The 23,626-nt window shown below is 36.7% G+C and overlaps 3 protein-coding genes across 4 annotated transcripts; all 3 read right to left on the bottom strand.

Annotated features, from left to right (window-relative positions):
• Positions 1 to 213: 213 nt before the first annotated feature.
• Positions 214 to 5,172, bottom strand: LOC129306568 (RNA demethylase ALKBH10B-like). Its single transcript, XM_054947241.1, has 7 exons — positions 4,488 to 5,172; positions 2,969 to 3,099; positions 2,750 to 2,867; positions 2,543 to 2,644; positions 2,294 to 2,409; positions 2,030 to 2,184; positions 214 to 1,044 (listed from the first exon to the last, which is right to left on the bottom strand). The coding sequence occupies exons 1-7, from the start codon at positions 4,993 to 4,995 to the stop codon at positions 561 to 563; spliced, it is 1,614 nt and encodes a 537-aa protein (XP_054803216.1). The 5' UTR covers positions 4,996 to 5,172; the 3' UTR covers positions 214 to 560.
• A 10,499-nt stretch (positions 5,173 to 15,671) lies between these two features.
• LOC129304831 (uncharacterized) lies at positions 15,672 to 17,852 on the bottom strand. The gene is made up of 2 exons (XM_054944642.1): positions 17,028 to 17,852; positions 15,672 to 16,401 (listed from the first exon to the last, which is right to left on the bottom strand). The coding sequence occupies exons 1-2, from the start codon at positions 17,633 to 17,635 to the stop codon at positions 16,383 to 16,385; spliced, it is 627 nt and encodes a 208-aa protein (XP_054800617.1). The 5' UTR covers positions 17,636 to 17,852; the 3' UTR covers positions 15,672 to 16,382.
• A 1,526-nt stretch (positions 17,853 to 19,378) lies between these two features.
• On the bottom strand, positions 19,379 to 23,141 carry LOC129306099 (E3 ubiquitin-protein ligase SP1). Of its 2 annotated transcripts, XM_054946454.1 has the most exons (11): positions 22,627 to 23,139; positions 22,445 to 22,497; positions 21,525 to 21,643; positions 21,312 to 21,407; positions 20,974 to 21,111; positions 20,780 to 20,845; positions 20,470 to 20,582; positions 20,281 to 20,391; positions 20,097 to 20,140; positions 19,914 to 20,016; positions 19,379 to 19,795 (listed from the first exon to the last, which is right to left on the bottom strand). In XM_054946454.1, exons 1-11 carry the CDS (start codon positions 22,704 to 22,706, stop codon positions 19,693 to 19,695), a joined length of 1,026 nt encoding a protein of 341 aa, XP_054802429.1. In that variant the 5' UTR covers positions 22,707 to 23,139; the 3' UTR covers positions 19,379 to 19,692. The 2 variants fall into 2 exon arrangements, with proteins under 2 accessions (XP_054802429.1, XP_054802430.1); XM_054946455.1 differs by lacking the exon at positions 20,780 to 20,845 and having other exon boundaries at positions 22,627 to 23,141.
• Positions 23,142 to 23,626: the final 485 nt, after the last annotated feature.

Genomic DNA, 23,626 nt, shown 5'->3' with positions numbered 1-23,626 from the left:
TGTCCTTTTGATCGAAGTGTTTTATTAATTGTTCAATCATGGCAAGAATGGAAGCTTGCAGCTGCCATAAGAACTTGGCACAACACCAATAACTTATTTTCTTCTTTTTCTTTAGTGATCTTGTATTAACAGCTATCCATTGCACTCAGATGGCATGGCATTCCCTTCAGATTTGAAACGTCTGCCTTCTCTGCTGAACTAAATGATCATAGCTAGCATTCCGAAGATGATTTGGCCCTTTTCAAAAGAAGATTAACATACATTACAGTCGATACAAAATTCTACCCTCTAAGATGATTCTCACTAACTGGAATTTGAAACCTCGATCACTACTCAGAAACGCTCGCTGCTGCGATTGACATCCATTAAGAAAAACTACTGCGATCATCGATACAATCTAACTTAAAGTGGCCGGAAGAAGAAGTGGGGAAAATGAAAGAACCAAACTGCTCAAACAGCACCCAGGCTCAGTTGATCAAGGACAATGAAACCAAGCCACCACCTTCCTCGGTTCATACTTGCTTGAACCCAAGGCACGCTGCTTCAAACTAAATTCAGACTTACTCTTCAACAGTAATGGTGGGTCCGGAAGTGGACTCTTCCACGTGAGTGTGAGACTCAACTGGGGGAGGCAATGCCAGAAGCCGTCCTTTCTGGGCTCGAGGGGGAAGATGCTTGGCATGTTTTCTAGAAGGCACGTTCCAGGGTAAGAACACCCCTGTCCCACCACGAGGAAGCTTTCGAGAACTCAACACCATAGGGCGCATAGGGGTTAACATGACCACTGGGGCACGAATTATTCCCAACTTGGGCATCATATCCACAGCCTCATTGCCACTGAGAGCTCCATTTGCCAAAGCATATGGGCTGGCTATTCCAGGTTGCCAAAGAGTCATTGTATTTGGCATGGAAGGATTTGGTGCTTGGCATTGGTTGGAGTCCGGCCTTACCCTGAAAAAGGTGATGCTGACCCTTCTGTTTGGGGATGGGCACATCACATGCCTTGCCATGTCAGCACTGTTCCCTCTCATCACTATAAGAGACCTGCAAAGCTCAAATGTGTCACTCCTGTGATCAGCTAAAACTCAGTCCATGCAAGATAAAATTCTGCGCTGCGAAAGAAAAAGTGCGACAACCCTAGTGATGCTTATATTAGTTTGATTAATGATGAAGACAAAGGCGCCGATGCTAAGAATATTCGGATGCAGCCCCTTTGGGGAAGTTGAGACCAAATGCTCAACGGACCTTGAATGGCCTGACGCTACTAGTCATAAGATGACAGTACCATACCTACCAGTGCCACCCAGCATTCCCTTGAATAGCGGGAAAACCGGTGCATGATTCTAGTTGTCCGCTATGAATTACACCATTTAAGATATATATGTCTCGCACACACATCATGCACACACTGTTCATACAGGAGGCGAAAAAAGGAATAAGAAGCTTTCCAATATCGAATATTTCAATTGCGACCCCCGAGATGATGAAGAAAATTATAAACTAGGTTTCAGCTCTAAAACTACAATTCTACCTATTGATGTCTCCAAAAGAGAAAAAAGGCTCTGTTTTTGTCCCTTCCCCACATGTCTGCAAGTTTCCATGGTGTTCTGTCAGTTATGCTATCAACGAACAATAAAGCAGTTGACTTGGACGTCAAGAAATTTTTAACTTCAAACTAAAGATCTTAGATGAGCCATGGGAGTTACAAAACCAACAGGCAGGCATTAGGGAATCTGCTTGATCGTTTGGTTTACTGCAACTCCACTCGAGTGATGCTAATAATGAGATATGCCAATGTATTTTACCATGTTAGCTAACGTTGAATAGATTAGCCTCAAATGAATATGCCTTAGTTCACCAAAAAACAAAAGGAAAGGAAAATGAATATGCTTGAGTTCTCACGTGTAAGCTCATTTCATAAATGTTGGAATACATCTCAATCTTTTACGAGTTGTCTTCATCCAAATAAGCTAAAGATCATAGTTGCGGAAATGATCATGTTTGAGGAAAAAGTGTATTTAATATATACCCATTCTTCGGTGAGAGCATGAGTGGCCCCTTGTAGTTCCCCTCACTGTCGCTGGTAAGGGTACGCCCAAAAGCCATGGTTGCTTCAGATAGAAGCAGAGTAGACACAGGTTGGTCCAGATGAGGTGGTTTAAGGAATGGCTGAGAATATTCCCCCTGAAATTGATGGTATAGACAATGATAAATCTGTTTTGTCGCACATAACAAATTCTCATTGTGCCTATTTTAGTAACATCTCAAGTGGAGCAGAGTATGCAATATTTACCTCTTCAAAGAAGTTGATGATGCAACTATTTGGCCTTTTGTACTCTGGAAGTAGTTTCCACTGAATAAGATGATCAATGACACTTCGAAGAAGAGCTGGAATTGGCTCTATATTGCCTGTAAACAGATTTTTAAAAAGAAAATAAGAATTACACACTGCTCCATAACTTGGAGTCGTTGATGCAATACCTGGGTACAAAATTACAATTTCATATCGGTATAGAGAAACTTGAAATCGTTTAATTCTTACTTTTGGCATCCTCCTTGATCGGTCCAAAAATTGGAACACCAAGTTGAATCAGCTCTCTCTTGTTGCCCTTCATCTGTTTGTTGAATAGTATAAAAGTCTCGCCTAAAATTGTCCAAGACGACCGCGAGTTAGTAATTTCTTCAAGACTATCGTGATTCCCCTTTTACATTCGAGAACACTAATTATACTAAACTATGGTTGGTTTACCTGAGAGTTCACCATTCTGGCCAGCAGAATGGATCTCATTGACGAAATCATAGAGCTTGCAGAGTTCTGAATCAGAGAAAACGTCCTCATATAACTTCAATCCTTTCACCACATTCACCTGCCAATTCACCAATACCCACCTGCTTCTTATTGCATAAACGAATCCAAGCGCCATTACTAAAAAGAATGCATTTGAATTTTGTGAAAGATAGAACTTGCCATGTGCCCCTTCACCGACTCCTTCGCCGAGAAGCCTTTTGTCAACTTTATCTGGGCATTACGTCCTTCACATTCTTCGTGGTTGAAGCATATACTGCTGTTCATCAAACTGGCTTGCATTTCTTGAGATCCTGCCACCCCAATATAAACAAAATACCACGGAAAATTCAGTGCTCAACAAACAAAGGACTAACCACAAGTCAGATTAAAAAACATTTTCATCCTATAACTGCGATGATCTCAATTGGTAGGGTAGTTTGTGAGGCTCAAAGAGTCCGAGAAGATTAACGAATCCAAACAAGTCATGTTTCTAAACTTGGAGTTCCAGTGATTAATCATCATAAATATAGTTATATAGTATTTGCCGTCTGCCGACAAAGTCCTCGTGGGTAATTATGTGTCCCTTGTACAGTATAAGGCCAAAATGGCCATCCCAATGCATCCAACAGAAACAGTGAAACATGAAAATGTCCACATTTGCATGCAATAAATGCATTCTTGAACTGATTTTTGCATCTTCAATTTGTTCACTAGCTAATATAGCTCATTGATTACTTTGACCAAACAAAATATGGCTCATTGATTTATACCAGGATCTCCAACTAACAACCAGAACAGCGTTGACCTGCCGTCTGGGACAGGTAGTCCAATTGAATACATAGCATTAGCATCGGGAATGGCACCCAAATTGTCGATGCCTGACCGCCCACCCGATTACCCGAACCCTCAACGATGGAAACAGGCACGTTACTTCAAGGAAAACAGGAAACAGCTCTGACCGGCTGGCGCCTGTAGCACACGCCTCTAGGTATACCTACCCCTGCCACTATGCGGTGAATGCCACTCCTGCCACTATCTGTACCCTGTGCCACCCAAATTCATTCTACGTGTTTTTTACAAAAAAGAACAAACTTCTTCTATATTTTCAAGCTGATATTCTCCTGTTATTCTCAAAATTATAGGCATCAAAATATTAACGCGACGCTGGCGGGTTGCACGTCAAATATGAATTTGTTGGGTCCAGCAACAAATAATTTTTAACATTTCAAGAAACGAACTGTATTTTTTTAAAATAAAAAAAACAGTTTCATCTGTCAATAAAATTTCTTGTCCATGACTATCAAGGGGGGAAAAAATCTCTATCTTCGATGGTTTTCTTCCAATACATCAAGCAACCTGTGAATTCCATACCAAACAAATGACACTATTGGAAGTTTTATAGGCTCCTTTCCGCTTTTCAATGAAAACGATACCCACACCAAAGCTTCATTTTAAAAAGTCAGGAAAGCTCAATTTTCTTTGAAAGCTTTATAAAATGTAATTTTTATTTCAAAAAGTAAAAGAACGAAGTAAAAGAGAGGCATGGAATACGCCGCCACTGGCCAAGAAAAAAAAAAAACAACGCCGTGAACGCCAAATCAATCCCAGCTTTCGTGGTGGCTAAAACAGGGGGAAACATTCTAGAAGCTTATCGATGAAAACCCAAAAAAGAGGAATATTGCCGGCACCATGTAATTACCTGAATCGGTAATTTCACTTTCCGGTGAATCATACTCTTCAGGAGCCTCGTCACCGCCATTTCCATCACTGTCCATTATTTTCGGATTGATTTTCTTTTTGTCCTCCAAACAAGTGTCCGCGTCCTCACTCTTTCTGTTATCTCGACCCTTTTCTTTGGCCTCTGTCTTCTTCTCGGCGACTTTGCGAAGCTCCACCGCCACTTCAGCTATTGAGTGATACTTCTGCATTTGAATGACCGGTATCCAGTTCAGTCTCCGACGATGAATTGCAGAAAAAACAGATTCATAATCGGAGGCCCCAGCGGCTGCACTGAGCTGAGCGAGGTGACCACAGAGAGCATCAATAACGGCGTTAGCAGCGGCAAATTCGCTGCGGAACCAAGAAATGATAGCATCTTTAGCAAATGAGTCCGAAACCATAATGGGAGTGGATTGCATCGGCACCATAGTAGGTCCCAGGGGCGGAGCATGATCGGTTGGTGATGCTGGCCCAGCCGGCATCGGCATCACGGCTATTTCGAAACCAATTCCGGCCTGAGCTACGGGGATTTATGTAGAATGATATGAGAAATGGGGTGCAATGAGGTTGGGGAGAGAAATCTGGATCCAATGAAGTCGGGTTAGGAGGGTGGACTGGGTTAGTTATGGAGGAAAGGAACAGAGGGTTGGTTTTCACATGTGAAGGTTTAGGGGCGAGTTAAAATATATACGCGTGGAGAGCTCGACCAAAGTGAGGAACAGCCGTACATATTGGCTCTTCGGATTTCGTGGCAATATTAGAGGCCACATGACGTGGAAATCATTTTAATGCCTTCAAAAAATTTTAAAAATTGATAATTACATTTAAATTTTTCATAACATAGGTAAATATCACATTTTTAACAAATGCTATAACAACTATACTGTAATATTTAATTCTGCTGTTAAAAACATAGAGCTAATTCTTCCAAATTATTTTTAGCCCAAAAAATAAAAATGAAACTTTTCTGTGCGTGGAAGGAGGTTTAGGTAGCTAGCAGCCCAGCTCACTAGTAACAAGTCAGACGGACTGATTGTTAGAGGCACGCAGTGGCAGGGAAGCTAGTGTTTCAGCTCCCTTTGATGGGAAGGTGAGCGAAGTTACGAGAATGAGCCTGCTTTTCACATTAATAAAGTTACGGCACGTGAGGTATTTGAAAATAACAATAAAAATACTAAATATCGAAATAAAAACATCACTCTTTTAATTACAAAAAAAAAAAATCACTCTTTTAGTTCTGGGCAGCCAAGGTTTCTTTTTCGAAAAAAAATTGGCATAGATCTCTTAACTAAACAAAATAAAAAAAGTCAGAAAAACACAATATTTGATCCTTGTAATTTCATGGGGTGTTTCTGTAATTTTTTTTCAGTATTTTCAATCTGTATAAGAACTTAAATCACTAAAATAATCGAAACTATAAGGAACTGAAAAATAAATATTATCTAATTTTTTTAAAAATATAGGAACTGAAGTTATTGAAAAAACTACAACGACAAAAAACAAAACATAATAAAATTTTAGGGATTAAAGATTATATTTTTTTTTTAAAAAGTCTTTTAAAGTCTAAAATTTCAATACAAATTAAAGGTAATGAAATCATATTAAAATGTTGGGAGGGATGACAAAATTAACCTTTTGATTATGTGAAGATACGAGCACAAATAACTTTGATAAAAAAATTAATTATGTTAATATGGGAAATGAATAACTTTAATATGTAGATTTTGCAACTTTATTTACCATGATAATAACAGTTTGAATAAAAATAAGTTATGTGTACTAACAAGTTTTGTAAGAAAATTAACTACATGAAAAATGAACAATTTTAATATGAAAAATTTGCAATTATTTTTGCCGTGATAACAATACTAATAATAAAATTAAATAAAGTTATGCATACAAGCAACTTCTAAAAAAAAAGTAACCATTTTAATATGAATAATGAATAACTATAAAATAAGAAATTTGTAATTATTTTTTATCATAATAACTACTATTGACAGAAGTATGAGGGGACGCAGGGGTTCTTGCCATTCATACACCATATGTCCCTTAGTAAAAATTATACAATTTTATTTTGTAAAATAGTTTAAATGGATTTTGGCCTCCCTTTTTTCATTTTCTTTTCAATTTCCCTCCCCCACCCCTCACTAGTGAACTATATATAGATTTACCCCTGACAACAATATTATTGATAAAATCAGGCACAGCAATGTGCATGAATAACTTTAATGAAAAAATTTATCACTTTAATACAGAGAATTTACATGTGTCTTTTAATAAGTTTAAGTTACTAGAAATAATTAAATAATTTTAGTTTATATTTTAATTTTATTTTATTATAACTCTCATCTGCCATAGAATTTTATATTTCAAAAGCTCTGTTTTATTTTACATTTGATCATGGGTCTAAACTGAAATTTTTCCTTCTTTCCTTCTTTCCCCTCTCTCACTGATTTTACTTTTTAGTGTGAGAGGTTTTGTCTCTATCCAAAAAGTACAATGTACTTTATCTGTAACAGTACGGAGCCACCCCTTGAGCCTCGACTCGGTACTGGACTCTGGCCCATCACTGGACCAAAGCCGACTTTCCCACAGGTGGTACTGTGGTTATTCCTCACCACTACCTCTCCAGGGTCTTTTGGAACCTCCCCAGACTCGAACATCCAACCTCTACCATCTTAACGAAGTTGAGGCGAAGTCTGGTACCACTGTGGTTATTCCTCACCACTTGACTCAATGGTACCAGACTTCGCCTCAACTTCGTTAAGGTGGTAGAGGTTGGAGGTTCGAGTCTGGGGAGGTTCCAAAAGACCCCCGTGAGGGTGGGGTGAGGAATAACCACTGTACCACCAGTGGAAAAGCCGGCAATCATGTGGTGACATGTGTGTTGTCCAGCGCCTGGGAAAAGACCCTGGAGAGGCAGTGGTGACCCAGGAGGGCTGTTACATTATCCATTTAAAAATATAAATTATTTTTAATTGAATCTCACTTTTTAATAAAAGTAATTATTTATTTGTAAATTAATCATGTTTTTTATATTTATTTCTATTAAACACTTTATAATAAATATAAAGTTATTCATCAATAAGAGCATTTTTTTTAAGATAATGATTATATCTCAAAAGGTATAAATATATAACTTTTTAAAAAATTATTTTATATTTTTAAATAGAAAAAGTAAATGTTAAGGCATAGTCTTTGAATGTTCTACAGTCTCGTTGAATAAAAACTTCCTCGATCTAAAATCATGGGCCGAGGCTAGACAAAATGTGAAATTTCAATTACTCTCTCGAGTGCTTTTTAAAAATTATGTTTTAGAAAGTTTCTTTTGTACTTCACTTTCTTTTGAGTTTTGTAAGTTTTGATCTACAATTTAAAAAGTACCCTCTAATAAATTCTCAAAAGAAATATAATATTTCAAATTTTAAAATTTTTTTCCTCACATATCAAATCACTCTTTTTTAAATATGAAGACAAAATAAATAATTTATTTTTAAAAATTTTTTATTATTCTGACAAAGTGACGTTGATTTTAATAAATTAATTACAAGTGACTTGTTAAAAGACACGAGGGAGTAAATGATTGTCAAAACATTTTGAGAAGATTTTAAAAAAATACGTTGATGGCTGGAGTACGTTCGTATCGTGGATGCCAGGTAAAATGAATGCATAATAGCTTTATACCTTTATGTATTATTATGGCCGAACTCTGTATAATTGGGTTACCGTTGCGTCTCGTGTCATCATCAATCATGTGGTTAAACTTAAATATATCAAGCCTAACAAATACTGATCAGAGCTTTTTTAAGGATAATCATTACTTATAATTATGTCAATCAACACCTTCAAGAATTTCCGTGGAAGCTTGTCGGTGTATCTGAACCGAATTATTATTTCATAATGCAATACCGGAAGTAACACAGGCAACCGCAGCACAGATATAGTTCTGCCCAATTGCACAGGGCATTTCATTTCAGCAGTTCCTTTTTGTTTTTCATTGTATCCTTGCAGGAAATAAATCTCACCGATAACAGAGATTATATTAGAAGTAGATCAGGATAGACATTTTCCTAACCATGTTAACACTTGTTATTATCGAAATTTCTAATAGAAAGAATACAGGACCATTGTTCAATCAAGTAGAATGAATGATATTGTTACTGACGAGAATTAATGTCGCCGGAGGGAAAGGTGATTATCCTGCCGAACAAAATATCTACCACTGGGTTCGAAAAAGCTTGGCCTCAGATGAATATATTGGTGGATATGCATGTATCAATATCAAATAAATTAGAAAACTAACAGTTTTTATATATGCATGGAATATCATATCATGTGACCGATAATAAAAAAAGCCAAAAGAAAAGATGCTTGGATGATGTAGTCGATAGAAATCAACTTTGGGAAGGAAGGGGAATAAAATAAAAAAGGATGAAAGAAAAAAGAGAATAAATTAAAGAAGATGAGGAAGAATAGGAAGGGAGGGTGCAAGTTGTTGGGATGCGAATGAGAAGCACAAGCAATCAATTTAGCTCCAATGACTGTATTTAATATAGATATTAAATATTTACATTATTTAAATTATTAAAATTTATATCAATAATTATAAATTTATACTTTACTAAAAATTAATAAATAAATAAATTTATTTTAATTATTAATTTAAATTTTAATAATCTAAATGATACAATGATTTAATGTCTGTATTAAATATAATTATTGAATTTAAATCTATGAGCAATGGGATGAGGTGGCGGAATAAGTAAAGCAAAAGGGCATGTGCGCGGGGCCCCTTCGGGAATAGGAGCATCCCACAACCAGCGAATAGGAGCATCCGACGTCGTTCTGCTGGGTCAATTTTGTATACGGCCCTCTTGTTCCCTTTGCGAAGCTCAGCGCCTTCAAATTAACACAACTTTCGATCGATTCCCCTCGTAAAGGCTTGGTCGGGACTCGGGACCATTGCTTTATGCCCCGGCCTATTGCCTACGTACCCACTCTCCTATTCTTCCTTTTTCATATTTTATATTTATTTAATCCCCACTGGTCTTCGCTTTTTTATTGTCTCACCCTTACACCTCTTCTAATTAGATAAAGCATTCGCATAAATTGGGGGTGTTGCGTTATTCGTATTTTATCGTCATTATGACATACGTATGGTAAGTACTTTGTTTCATGTAAAGTTTGAAGGGAAAGTGTATACATGATACGAGATTTTAACAATGTTTAAATTATTTTTGCCATTCTTTAATTGAGAATAAGGATAAAAATTATTTGGTGTCAACCTATCTTCTTTTTTTGAGACACTGTTGCGTTATTTCTTAAACAAGCTAAAATGCAGTCCAAATAATAATGACATTTGAACTCTCAGGTATTAGCCAATTACTGGTTCTTATTCCTTGAAAAAAAAAAAAAGAGGAAACGAAAAGAAAAAAATAAGAGACTTCCAAGTTTCTGGCCATTAGACCAACCAAAAAGTTTTTTGCCCATAACACCCAAAAAAAAAAAAAAACAGGAAAAGGAGGTTGTTGTCACAAACGTTAACGATGCTCGCAAAGTTTCTATTCTTTAACTCTTGATTAGGTCAAATCAACGATTTTATTTATTTTATAATCTTTGCCAAAAGGTTAAATCAACGAATTTATGTGATCGCTGATTAGTGGCATATTAAAAGAGAGCACAAACAAAGGTGCTTTGAAATATAAATTAAGAAACAGGCAATAGCACGTAACGCATCGTAATGATGGAGCGTCCAGTGTTTTTAATAAACAAAGGTACCCACGAACGAGTCAGGAGTCAGGACAATATATAAATCTATAGTTATTCATGGATAGTTTCATGATATTTATAAATTAAATTAAATTACTGGGGATAGAGTTATGCCCATAGCATCAAATGTACTGTGCATGGCAGAAATCAAAACGAGACTAATATCTATTGCAGGACAACAAACACCCGAACAAATACACACGTCCTACCATAAAAGACATTTCTTCTGATCTTGTTTACTATAAGATAAAGAAGTAATGCGCTTGATGGAGGCTATTATATTCTTTATATTTATACAGCAAGGGATAATAATTTTTTAGCCTTAATTATTTATTTACAAGTTTTCTTTTTATTCTCAGTAAATATAAGTCGGGGAAAATATTTTACTAAATATATATAATAAGAACAGAATGAAAACTTATTAGATTTTTTATTAAAGTTAATAAATTTTAAAATTTTTTTACTAACTCCAATAAAATATGTTGGAAGTAATTTATAAATTAGAATATAAGAGAATAAAAACGTAAGGCTTTTCATTCCACTTCTTTTTACTTTTTATTTATTAGATTCTTTTTACCGATTATTAATGAGAATCTCTTTTGTTTAGATTCTTAAGTGGCTGGAATAACGAAGATAAAGGAATAACAGTTCCACTCACGGCCAACCTTGAGAAGCGAAAGCAACCCCGAGCATGGATCCTCCTTCTTATATTATATAAATCGATTATTTCTATAATTTTGGATGAAATCATATTTTAACAACCAATAATTATTTTCGCGTATCAGTACGACAGTATGAGAGTGTGTGTGTGTGTCAAATTAAAAATACTACTCCGTCAAGGAACTTAAAGATGATTTTTTTGAGCAAAATTAAAAAAATGGTTTAAGAGTGTATTTTGATCTGGAACAGTCATGATTATAATTAATGTGCAAATGCTTCTCACGGGCAAAAACAATGTATGTATAATTTTGGATCCTTTTAAAATTAAAAAAGGCAAAGGAGAGCTTGAAAAAGTGGGATCCACCACGGAATAGGCATGAAGGCGAGGGACCTTGAGAAGATAAAGTGAAGGGGGGGGGGGGGCACACATGAGTGAGAGGTTCATGTTAAAAGGTAAGGCTTTGATAAAAAAGGCACCTTATTCCTATGGATAGAAAACACCACCATTCCCATGATGATCGCAACTACAATTATTTCCAGCGACAGGTCTCTTTTCTTGCTCTCTCCCTCAAAATGAATTCATTTCTTGTCTTTTCTTTTTTCCCGTTCTTTTGGTGAACCAGTGAAAGCACCAACGCCTCAAAATTCAAATACACATAATTTCTTTTCTTTGCCCTGCATTATGACGTGTGCGCCTACATCATCCCCCGGCATATGCTTATAGTGATCCATTATGCCATTTGTGATTTGCGTAATTGCATTCATGCAGAAACATCTACAGTCTAGTAGTCTACACCCACCATTTGTGTGTGTATTAAGTGTATATCGTGTAAAACGACTGTTTTCTTCTATTTTATTTGGGACTTGGGATTCCATATTTTTCAGAATAAATTAAACTCCGTTCCCTTTCAGTTAAAAACATGGAATTGGAATATTTCCAATTGATCTAGTTGCCTAAAATTCCTGAGGATGACCAGGCCAATTTTACACCACCTTTTTATCTCCTTCATGCACCCCCCCGCCTCAAAACTTTTAATATGCTCGTGCCAACTTCATTGGGAACTTTGCCATGTAGAGAATCGTGTAGATGAACCCCAACAAAATGAAAGAAAGAGATTCTTTCTTGAAGATTAGTGCTGTGGTGTTATCCATACACCAAGTCTCCTTGCTTAAGTTTCCGAAATTGCCAATTTTTACATACGTTCAACTTTATGTTTAATTGGACTAAGGACAAATTTATCATTTGGTTGCTATACCCTTAACTCAGTTAAAATGTATTCTCTAAACTATTACTTGATGTCGCTCAATCATTATACTTTTAATTATTTAATTAAAATATCAGTCCCTATATAGAAGAATAAAATTATAAAGGATAAAGTTATTTATTGAAATTTATGGATTAATATTTTGAATGAGCTAAAATTCGAGAATTAGTTGCACCAAATTAAATATATTGAGTTATAACCAAGTCAAAACTATAAAGACTCAATAATTAATATTTTTAAATATAAATTAGAAATTGCACAGCACTAGTTTTCTTTTTCCATTTACGCAGAGAGGAGCATTTTGATCCAGTGGCATCTTGTTAATGATAAAAATGACCAAGAGCTTTAATTGGCATTTTAAAATATCTTGTTATTCTAAAGTGCCATTATGTTGTTTATTTTGCCCGAATTTGTCAATCTTGAACCCAAAAAAAATAAAAAACTCCAAGCATTAATGCGATCAGCGTAGCTAGCAAGTGTTAGTATAAAAATTGATAACTAACTGGCGGAACGAAGGGTTTATTGATAGATTATTAGGAGTTCATAATGCGCGGGGACACCGCTTTGTTCGAAATTCTGGATGGAGGGCGTGGACCATCCCAAGCAGGCAGAAGTGGTCCCCCAACCTCGCCCTTTTAGGCCATCAACAGTGCAAGTGGCAGGAACGATGCCTTGTTGACTCATCTCAACCATTCATTGTTGCATAAAGCACCCAGCTTTGCAACACACACACACACACACACACACACACACACACACACACACATTAATTTCAAACACCTTCCCCTCCACTGAACGCTAGCCAACAAGATTATAATATGCGATCATAATGGGATCGAGTGATGGAATGGCAATTAGTTGTATCAAAATAAATAAAAAACAATGTTGAATTTTTTAACTTATTTTTGGATAATTATTCACCTGGCGTGGAACATTGCGTTTGATGGAGCGCTGCGTGGCTCCGTCGTATAAATTTTAATAATGATTGAATCAATGAATTATAAAAGTACAGTTTGTTTCTTGAACAGTTTCAGCTCGTGAAAGTCTACTGAGCAATAACGGCTCTTCCAAATACGTCTTTTGGAGTATTATGTGCCCCTTTGACTTCGTTGTATTGAAAGGAAAACGATATCTCGACGGTTTCTAGCTTCGGTCTCAAATCAATCCTCGTTCCGTTTTGCATTGTTCATTTTAACGACATCATGACGAGGCATGTTTGAAAAAACTAATAATAAATCATTCGAAGTAGCAACCAGTGTCTGTCGCCGGGGTTGAGCTGAGCAAGACGGCTTGACCTTTGCCGCACCAGAGAAACATAAAAATATAAATAAAAATTACGAAATGAAGGCTGGACCTAGATGTGATGGAAGAGAGGGCAGATCAGCATAATATTAATCAATATTTGGCATGTTTCAACGCCCACTTTTTTAAAGCACAGACTATTTAGAGCATGCCTGTTGATGGCAAAAAAAAAAACAAAAACAAAAAATTACAATATGCCTGTTACAAACACACCGAGTCCACAATTTCATTTCTTTAATTCTCACCTCCCTTTGAAATTAAAAGGGGTGCAATCAAATGACAAGATGGATGATGATGACAACTCTGACCGAGGATAATTTTAAATATACCCATCTATCTAAATATTTATAATTTATAATAAAAAATAAAATGATTCCTAATTAATATTATAGTTTTGTATCATATAAACAGTGCAAATTATTCTCTAAACGACATAGAATTCAGCGCCTAATTAATTTACGAATAGAGCATTTAATAGAACTAAGTGGGCCTTAACTTAAGGGTCCAAGCCTGTATGATCGGGCTACACGCGATGAGCGAAAGCCCATCTCTGAAACCCGACATTGTTGAGACCCAAACGGTAATCCAACGAAGAGATGAGTCGAAAGTTCTCGGGCCCACCTACGTCCTCCATAATGGAGGAATCCAGCATTTGATCGCCGCTAGGCGAGGCGGAGAGTCTGAGTCTCCGAGAGAGCTCTAGCACTCTGCCATCGGACTTCACCTTGACTTCTTCACGCAAACAACTAATCAATCCATCATTCATACAACCAGTATTAATTTTTAATCTTGTCTGACAGGAATTAATTTCATATAATTACCAGGCTTTGACAAGTTAGTCTCCAAAAACACTATGCCCATGTGCTCATGAAAATCATAACAAGTCATGCTACTTAATATAATGTATGTATATATATATTTTTTGTCAAGCATATTATTTAATATTTATAGGTTACGATCAATATGACTTGCTTTAAGGCTTACGCAGGAGACTTGATCTGATTTATCATTTACATGTGACGCCATTTACACATTTGCATAGGTGCAGGGCCGACCTAAAGGCCGGAGTGAGGCCCAAAATATTTCTGAAGACTGAGGGCCGGGACGACACACACCATCGCCACTGCGGGCTCGAAAAAATTTTTAATCCTATTATTCATAGGGATATTGGGTTTATAGTGCCAAGAAAAATTTTAAATTGAAACGCAAAAATAAAGGACAGGGCCCCTCCATTTGTACAAGTGGGTCCGCCCTCATGTGCTCATCACGCTGCTTGTAAAGTACCATGTACTTATGTTGTACATCTCAAAGACGGGGCTCGTTTTGGGTGGTAAAGTGGCAGGATATATATAAAATGTTTAAAAATCGAGAAAGAAACAACAACAATTTTATTTCAATCCAAATATTGAGAAAGTATGGGTCTCAATGTATAATATGTTCTAGGTCCCTTAGTGCAATTTCCCTTTCCTGTTTGAAAACGAGAGGGAACAATTTTCTTTTTCTTTTTATAACCTTGTAGTTCATGTAAATGGGGGAATGTAATGGGTCAAAGGAGATGAGGCAAACTGATTTCAATGAGATTCTATGAATACTCAAGATGTTATTTAAACTTAAGTCTTCTTTATCTCTTCCTTTTCTTTGTAGATTTACCATGTGAGCTAAAATTAATTTTGATAGAATAATTTCATTTTCATATACTTCTTAACAATTGGTGCAACTCACAATGTATATTTTCAGACTCCATATTCTTACATTGATATTAGAGCATATGTTTGATTTTAATTTTCATCTGTGACTGAATATACATGATTTACTTACACATATTCTATACAAATATATATTGTTATTTTTTCATTATTGTGCTTTCCATTTTTTCTTCCTTTGTACCCTTTTTCCAAATCAGTTTGTGTGTATGAAACTTCTTGTATTATTTCTTGGGTTATATATGTTGTATATATGTCCCTAGTAGTCTCTACACGTTGCTCAAAACTTTGTGCGTGAGAAAACTTCAAGAACTCTAAAAATGGATGACAAAACTAAAACTTGAGTCTCAAAAAATGGAATTTTTTGGCAAATGGGGGGTTGTGAACATGTAAAGTTGAAAAAAAAAATGAAGAAAACAATATCAAAAACATGCACAAAATAGACATCAAGAGGCAAAGATATGACTCTTTAAAGTTATGAGTTCAATAGACTAGACTTGATGGAGAAATCGAGTCAACGTGGCCCGACAAGAGTTAGAAGATGATAGGAATGCTGTTATTTTGGCTTATCCTAAAACAAATTGTTGCATATATACATAAAAATAAAGTCGATAATTCGGGCGAGCCAGCCTCACTCGAGTTGGACTCAATTTGAGTTTGCTTATATGAATTGGGTTTAAAGTATCTTATTCCCTTAAAAAAACTCATATAACTAAGTCTAGTTTTAACTTTTTTCAATTGAATTCAGGTTGGCTTGTCAAATTTAGCTAAAATTATTAATTCTATATATAAATAGTCGAAAATTTCAATGGTCAAACTTGTTCAGGTCAAATTCAATTTGACTAGACTTAAAGTATCTTACCTTTTTTAAAAAAAAGTCTATATAACTAAATTTAGTCCTAACTTTTTTTAGATGGATTTCGGTTAGCCTGTCTGGCTTTATCTGAACTATCGACTCTACATAAAAAATACAAGCTAAAAAAAAAAATTCAAGTCTAAGCCCACATCTATAACCGCACACATTCATGTAAACGGGGGCATGAGAGATGATGCAAACTGATTTCAACGAGGTTCTTCAAATACTTAGAACGTTCTCCAGACTTCACTCTTCTGTCTCTCTTCCCTTCCTTCGTGCATTTGATATGTGAACATGGGCTGGGTTTGATAGAGTAATTACGTTTCTGCATACATCCTAACAAACGGTGCAACTCACAAGATATGATTTCGGGCTCCATATTAATCACACTCCTCATCAAACATTTTCATTTTTCATAAAGCTGTAACGCGCATTAATCAAACAAACGATGACAATCATCGCACCTATCCTTGTTGGTTGAAGCCATGTGCACCTTTGAAAACCATTTATCCCATTATCCAGGCATACATTTTATTACATCAAGCGTATGACTAAATGAGCTGCACATGAACAGTAAACTCCTAAATAATGCCGTCATGTAAGCAGATGCATATTGTTAGAAATTAAGGCGTGCAATAACGTCGAATAATATTACAGGATTAATGGAACAAGTAACTAGTGAATATCTAGATGGGGAGCTGAACAATTATTTAGTTGAACCATGAATCCATCCTTTTTTTTTTTTTTAATTACAATCATTATATTCACTCCCCCAGTCAAACATCAAATGCCAAACTCCACAATCTCAATTGAATAGAAAGTATGGAAATAAACATCACAGAGCCCTGGTACGCAGGGCTTTATTTTTATCCCTGATCAGCAACAAAGACAGGTGCACAACAAGCCACACAATCAACAACATCAGCAATACGATATCTTAGCAGACGCATTCAATATCTTACCGCCTTTTCAACGATTCATTCTTTCCGAATCGAATACTTGAAGTAGTTCTGATCTTCTTCTTAGTACGGTTGATAAACTCAGAAATGTGATCTTTGTGGGTATCCTTTTTCTTGGCAACGTTCAGACTAGCCTCGTCCGGTGCAGGCTTGCTCTGCCCCTTCCCAATGTTGGACATGGTTCTAAATTTCTCTCTAGCCCTTTGAATGTACTCACCGAACATATAATTCACATCCTTCTTATTATCATGTTGCTGATCAAAACCCCGCGCCGCAGGCTTGCCTTTATCTTCACCTTTAAGCCCAGCTGCTGCGTCCACAGCAGCATAGTGTGGTCGTTCAGGTTCAATCCTGGTAGCAACGTTGCCTACTTGGGCCTGCCCATTGAAAGTGGGGTTTGGGTGATCAACGAACTTGATGGGAATTGCTCCGTTTCCTTCGCCGTTATAATTTCCTCTGAGATGCCGAGGTCGAGGCAATGGAGAACCGGAAGGTTCTTGGTGATGATAGTGCGAGATGCGATGAATAGTTCGCACGGCGGAACTGTTTGACAGTGCTTCACGGATTTTCGTACACCTGGAGGAACGTTTTGGATGGCTGTTTCTTTCCATGTTGAAAGTGCAAAATATGACGCTACTCAACGAGGGTTTAAGGCTTAGGCGAAGACGGAGAAGATTATGGGCTGAGTGCGACTGATCTGAAGAAGCTTGCAAGCAAGTTGTTATATAGAGTGTATGTCCGAGAGAGGGTAAAGGGAAAGGTGAGCTACCGAAATTTGATCTTCGTGGGAAACCAATATAATTGTGATTTCACTTTGCAGATATTCCTAACGACGACTAAGCAAATAGCCTTTTCCCAATTTTTCCACGGATGTGATTGGGAGGGATCAATTCCCACTTCACTTGTCCCTCTATTCTACGTTAAAATATCTCAAACGAGTGATTACAGCTGTTATATTATGGGCTGTTCTATTCTGTCCATCTAATGCTGTTATATGTTCATTCGGCAACACAGTCCTTTAACAAATGATAAAAATTGAAACGTGAGGGAAAGCGATGGGGGCACCTAGATAAGGTATCGGATTCAAGCAAGACTCGTAGATCCGAAGAAATAAAGAAACCTCTACATTGCAGATGTGGGCTTCCACGTAGGAAGGCGTGATTCCACTGCTCATATACACGTCAAAGTAAGAATAATACATAGCTTTCTGGGGGAAGATAGTTACATAGTTTATTGAATTTACTGTTACTAAGATGAAAGAATCCACGATACCTTAATTATATAACAATAACAATTTACCACCATTTTTTCCTCGTTTCCTCTGAATTTACTCAAGTTCCAATCTTAGGCACAGCAAATGATGAAAGACCCTGCAAGTTTGTAATACAGAGGGTCGCGTATATAGCATATATCATTTGCACGATTCGCATTTCTACGTTGTTGCATTCACGTATTTTAACTAACGAAAAAAATTGTGGGAAGCGAGCGTGTTAGTGAGGCAGCGCGAGAGGAGAAGACAATTCTTTTATTTTCTGAGGTCACTTGTGCAACGACGCCGAACTTCAAATGTGAACCAAACTCCCGAGAAAGAAAGAAAAGGGGAAAATCAACTAACAGGTGTATGGGATACAGATATGATTTTGATTGGCCTGCAGTGTCAGGTTATACATACGGACCCTTTTTTTTCCGTGTCACTTGATGTTGCATGAAAAGGAAGACTTACTTATGAGGCAGCGATGTGGAATATGCTGCAGGCATAGCATGCTGCTCAGATTGATTAGGAAAGTCCAATGTGGCGAGCCTTGAATCAAACAAATGGGGGAATTAAATACGAGAGGGGTCTAATTTCTAGAAAACCAAGCACTCCCAGTCCCAAGTATTAGGTCCTTTATTTGATTGTTTTCTGGGCAAAGATTCCCCCTTTTGAAGTTCACCCATTTTTCCACGATAGCATCTTATGTTATCCTCCTTGCCACAGACGAAAAGGATATATGCCAAACCGCTACACATTGCCCGCAATTCGGTTTCTAGCGACTACAAAATCCACTTCTTTAGTTCTTTTAACCCTCCAGCTACAGAAATAGCCCCACAGTGAGGCTGTGAACACTTTTGTCAGCCCAATTAAAATAAGCCCATAAAAACAAAGTACAAGAATGATGTATTCACAATTCGTACAACATTCTATCTCGTATCACCGGTCAATAAATCATGTCTACTATTAGCTGTTGATTTTAATAAAAAAACATAATCTAATAATAAAAGATATCAGATAACTATGTTTAAAACAAAGCTAAATGATCATATCTTTTCTATTTCTTTCCAAAAAATCGACAAACACCAAGAGACACATAATCTGTTCTATGAAAAGCCATCGTAAAAATTTTTCAACATAAAAAATGTATCAATGTTAAGGAGTGGATAACAATAACGTGCTCCGGATGTTTGAAACTTCAGTAAAGTACAATACACCAACTATAGCAGTTGTAAACATATTTACAAATCCAGAAGTCAAGCACCAGCTATTAACAAGCAAGAATCATGTTCTTGGTGTATCTCTGAAGGCTTGCTTATTTCAGATTCTGAGGCAGAACCTGTGAAATTGGGTGGTGAGCAACTAGAGAAATTGTATCATCCCCGTTGACCTAAATGTTATTTGGCTCCGTCATTTTTAATGACGATATGTCTTCACTACCTGCTCTATCCGCCCCCGGCACAGAGGACAGTTGGTTAAGTGGGAAGAGCAAGCTGTACAGCAGCACATATGCCCACACCTGAAATTGTACATGGACTTTAGTATCAAAGGAACACATCATAGACCAACAAATCCTGCACTCCTGCAATTTAGAACATTTTGGTCGAGCAAGAAAGAGGGCAAGATTAGCAGCTTACGGAACAAAAACAGCATTATACTCATGCTCAAGGCATATCACACATAAATCTGGCATTATGCGATCTCTTTTTGCACCATCCGGTAAACTGTCAGCCTTTTCACCTAAGAAAAAGTCACAATTTTTGAGTACCTATCCAAAAAGTCACAGCAAAATTAAATAACACAGATTCTCAGCAATGTACCTTCACTATCTTGTCCTGACCTCTTAGCAGCTGCAGCAAGAACCCTACATAAACAGAATAACACAGAGGTAAATGAAAATATTGAATTACTGCGATTTGTCTGATTCCTTTTTCCTAATTCAATTTCTTGCAATAGTATTCAGTTTTTCAATACTACTGAGAAGGATCATGAGGTGATGTATACCTCTTTTGTAGTTCACAACGGCGTCGTCTTTCCAAGATGTACTGAATAGCATGCTTGGCCATTAAATAAGCACCAAAGAGGGTCAAGCCCACAGATGCATACTTATACCACCTAAAAAGAACGTTTCAGTCAATCCAAAAAGATGTAAATCAAAACATCAAATAAGAATCTATGCATCTACAAGCCAACCTTGCCCATTTTCCTAGATTGGCAATAAGCTGATCAATTGTTTTTGGAGAGACATAAAATGGTCCTTTGTGGGGTCGCTGAATTCGGATGGTTCCAATGTCATCCTTAGCAGCCTGGCCGTTGCAAAACAAATTATGGTTAGTAAAACATAGAGTTTGTGCATAAAAAAAATTTAGAAAATGCAGACCCCTCCTCTTTGTAAGATGGACTACTCTTTCAATATCATTTGCAATTCATATAGGAATCCCCGTTCAATTATTTCAATATTATTTGTAATGCATACGACTACAACTTCATCCCCATCACATACCTCACCAACAACTGTCAAGGATGTGCCGATTGGAAGTACTCGTTCAATTCTCTTGACTCCAAGCATCTAAAAAGTGTTTTTAACTATGTCAATTGATAAAAGACAGGGAAGTTCCTCTTCTCTAATCTAAATTCAATTTTGGGGAGGTGAGAAAGAGCCTTTTGGGTTGGGGAATTATATAACAATGCTCCCACCTTGAGACCTTGGAGATAATCTAATGTTCCACGTACAAGTGATCGACCTGACTCTTCAAATGCTTCACTTCCAACAGGTAATACAAAACCTGTAGCGCCCCTAGCTCCAATCACGTGAACATGACCAGTTCCATCATCCTAGCATAGAAAAATTAGTGATGATATGCATATAACTTGACCATTCACTTCATGTGAATTTGGTTTTTGTTATAGAAAAATGCATTCTGCCAAACTCATTGTTGGGTCTTTCATTTATCTCGGTGAAAGGGGATCATCACTCCATAACTTTAATTACTAGTTAATTACTAAGTTTAAAAGGGGGGAACATATATCCACACCAGATACCAAGGAACTTCTTTGCTCATGGATAGCATCAAAGCAGAATCTTGTATCCACGAACCAGCATCATTGTGTTTAAGAAAATGTTGCTCTGCCTAGAGAGAAAAGCACAACCATGTTAAATATCAATCGACAAGGACTGAAACAGGATAGGCAACATTTTCATAAAAAAAGGACTATTCAAGCTCTGTAGAATGTTACGGTTCATCTACCGTTTCTTCAACTATTACACCCCTCAGACCACTGAATTCACAGTTGACTGGGGTTTCAGAGCCAACTCTTCCGGAAATTGCAACAACCAGTGGTAATATTTCACCATCTAACAGTTGCGCTGAAAGGTGAAGAAATACAAAACATGATTAAAACGACTGCTCATTACGCAAAACCAGGAATTACTAAGCACTCAAATAAGGTCATTCTTAGAGCTAAGAGACTATCTCAGAGACTGATGCCACATTACCACCAAAATTTAGACACTAGAAGATAGAACTAAAAAAAATAAATTAAACTTTAGAAAATGGTGACAGCATAACAATTTGTACTAAATTAAGAGATAGAACAGCACGGTCTGTACAATCAAATAAGGTCATTCTTAGGGCTAAGAAACTATCTCAGAGACTGATGCCACATTACCACCAAAATTTAGACACTAGAAGCTAGAACTAAAAAAAATAAATTCAACTTTAGAAAATGGTGAAAGCATGACAATTTGTACAAAATTAAGAGATAGAACAGCACGGTCTGTACAATCAGTGTGCAGTGATGATAATTGGAAAGTGACACTGGGATTGTTATCCGGTTGAAACAATATCTGTAATTTTCAGCGACCAGTTTTAATATAATTTTTTCAGGTGAATAGCAAACAAAAGTAGTTGAAACAATGCTATTGATTAAAAAATTGTGTTCCTGTAAGATAACAATACTCAATTAGGTGTGATGTAAGCAACTTAACTAAGCTCATCTAAGAGCACTACCAATTCAAACCTGCATTATGCACCTTTAGGATCTGAGACTTATACCATACATGTTTAATATAAAACTTCCATAAGCATAGTCTTACCATTTACTGGAAGCATAAAAAGAAGAAAGTCTCACCAGAACTATCACATCGGATTCTGGAATTGATACATACCTAATTCCTTTAACTGATTGACACGGTTAACGGATTTAAGAATTTCGGCATCTCTGTACCATACAAATAGCTTCCCATGTTAGAGAATGCCACAACGGATCTTACGCAAATATAGATTACACGTATTAGTCATAATCCATAGCTTAATACTGATGAGTGAATATAGACAACAATTCACTTACCTGCCACTACTTCTACCGAGAAGGTAAAGAGCAGCCGCACTCAAACAGCAACTGACTCCACCCCAAGGGACCATCTTCATCGAGAGCTCTGATGATCAACAACCCTTCTCCCAATCAACTAAAGCCAATGCTTCCCATTCGTTTACACAAGAAAGGCGGTCAACTCATTTGTAAGAAACCCAGAAAAGTCGAAATCGATCCAAAAATTCCAAATACACAGCACTGTCAAGATGAGATGGCAAAGCAAGAAATGGATTTTCGGCAAAGGAAGTTGGGACAATCTAAGTCCTGATTGTGTTCGCCAAACTTCCTTTCTTTCTTAAAGAAAGGAAACTAGAAATACAAGGGGGAAAGAGAAGGAAGCTTGGCAAGGAAAACGGTGGAGAAAGTGAGAGAACTCGATGCAAAGAGTAAAGGGAACGGCAAAGAGACAGAAAAGTGAAGCGCTGGTCCGGTCCCTGGTGCTGGTGTTGTGCGTTACCTCGGTCACTGGTCCGTCTTGTGCCCAGCCCGAAGATATCGCACCTGTTCGCCAGGGGGAAAAAAAAAAGTAGTTATCCCCCTAAAAATTAATTAATTAATTGTTTTCTTAATTTCGTATACACCTCAAATTTTTATATTTACATATTAAACTTTGTATTTTTATGAGAAGCAAAAAGTATGAATGTTTAATTTTTTTATTTATAACTTGTATATGTTTTTTTCCAAATATTATTTATATTATCTCGTTAAAATATTTTCTTACACGAATAAAAATAAAGAATGCAGAAATGTTTGACAAAATATACCTTTTTTTTTTTGAGTCAAACACAGAATATACTAATTATTACAATTACAATATAATATGCATCTATAAAAAAAAAAATATGTAGTTCACATAATTCTCATCGCGCGTGAGATATATTGTTTTCCTCTTTGAAGTTCACCACTAATAAGAGTCACGAACTTGCAATTCCTATGACCACCAATTTGTTTGTTCGGTTGTGCTTGGTTGGTCCAC

This window comes from Prosopis cineraria, unplaced genomic scaffold, assembly GCF_029017545.1.
Source record: "Prosopis cineraria cultivar Desert tree isolate PC_DT_omini unplaced genomic scaffold, ASM2901754v1 PC3, whole genome shotgun sequence".
Lineage (NCBI taxonomy): Eukaryota > Viridiplantae > Streptophyta > Magnoliopsida > Fabales > Fabaceae > Prosopis > Prosopis cineraria.
This window is presented reverse-complemented; position numbering and strand designations above follow the sequence as displayed.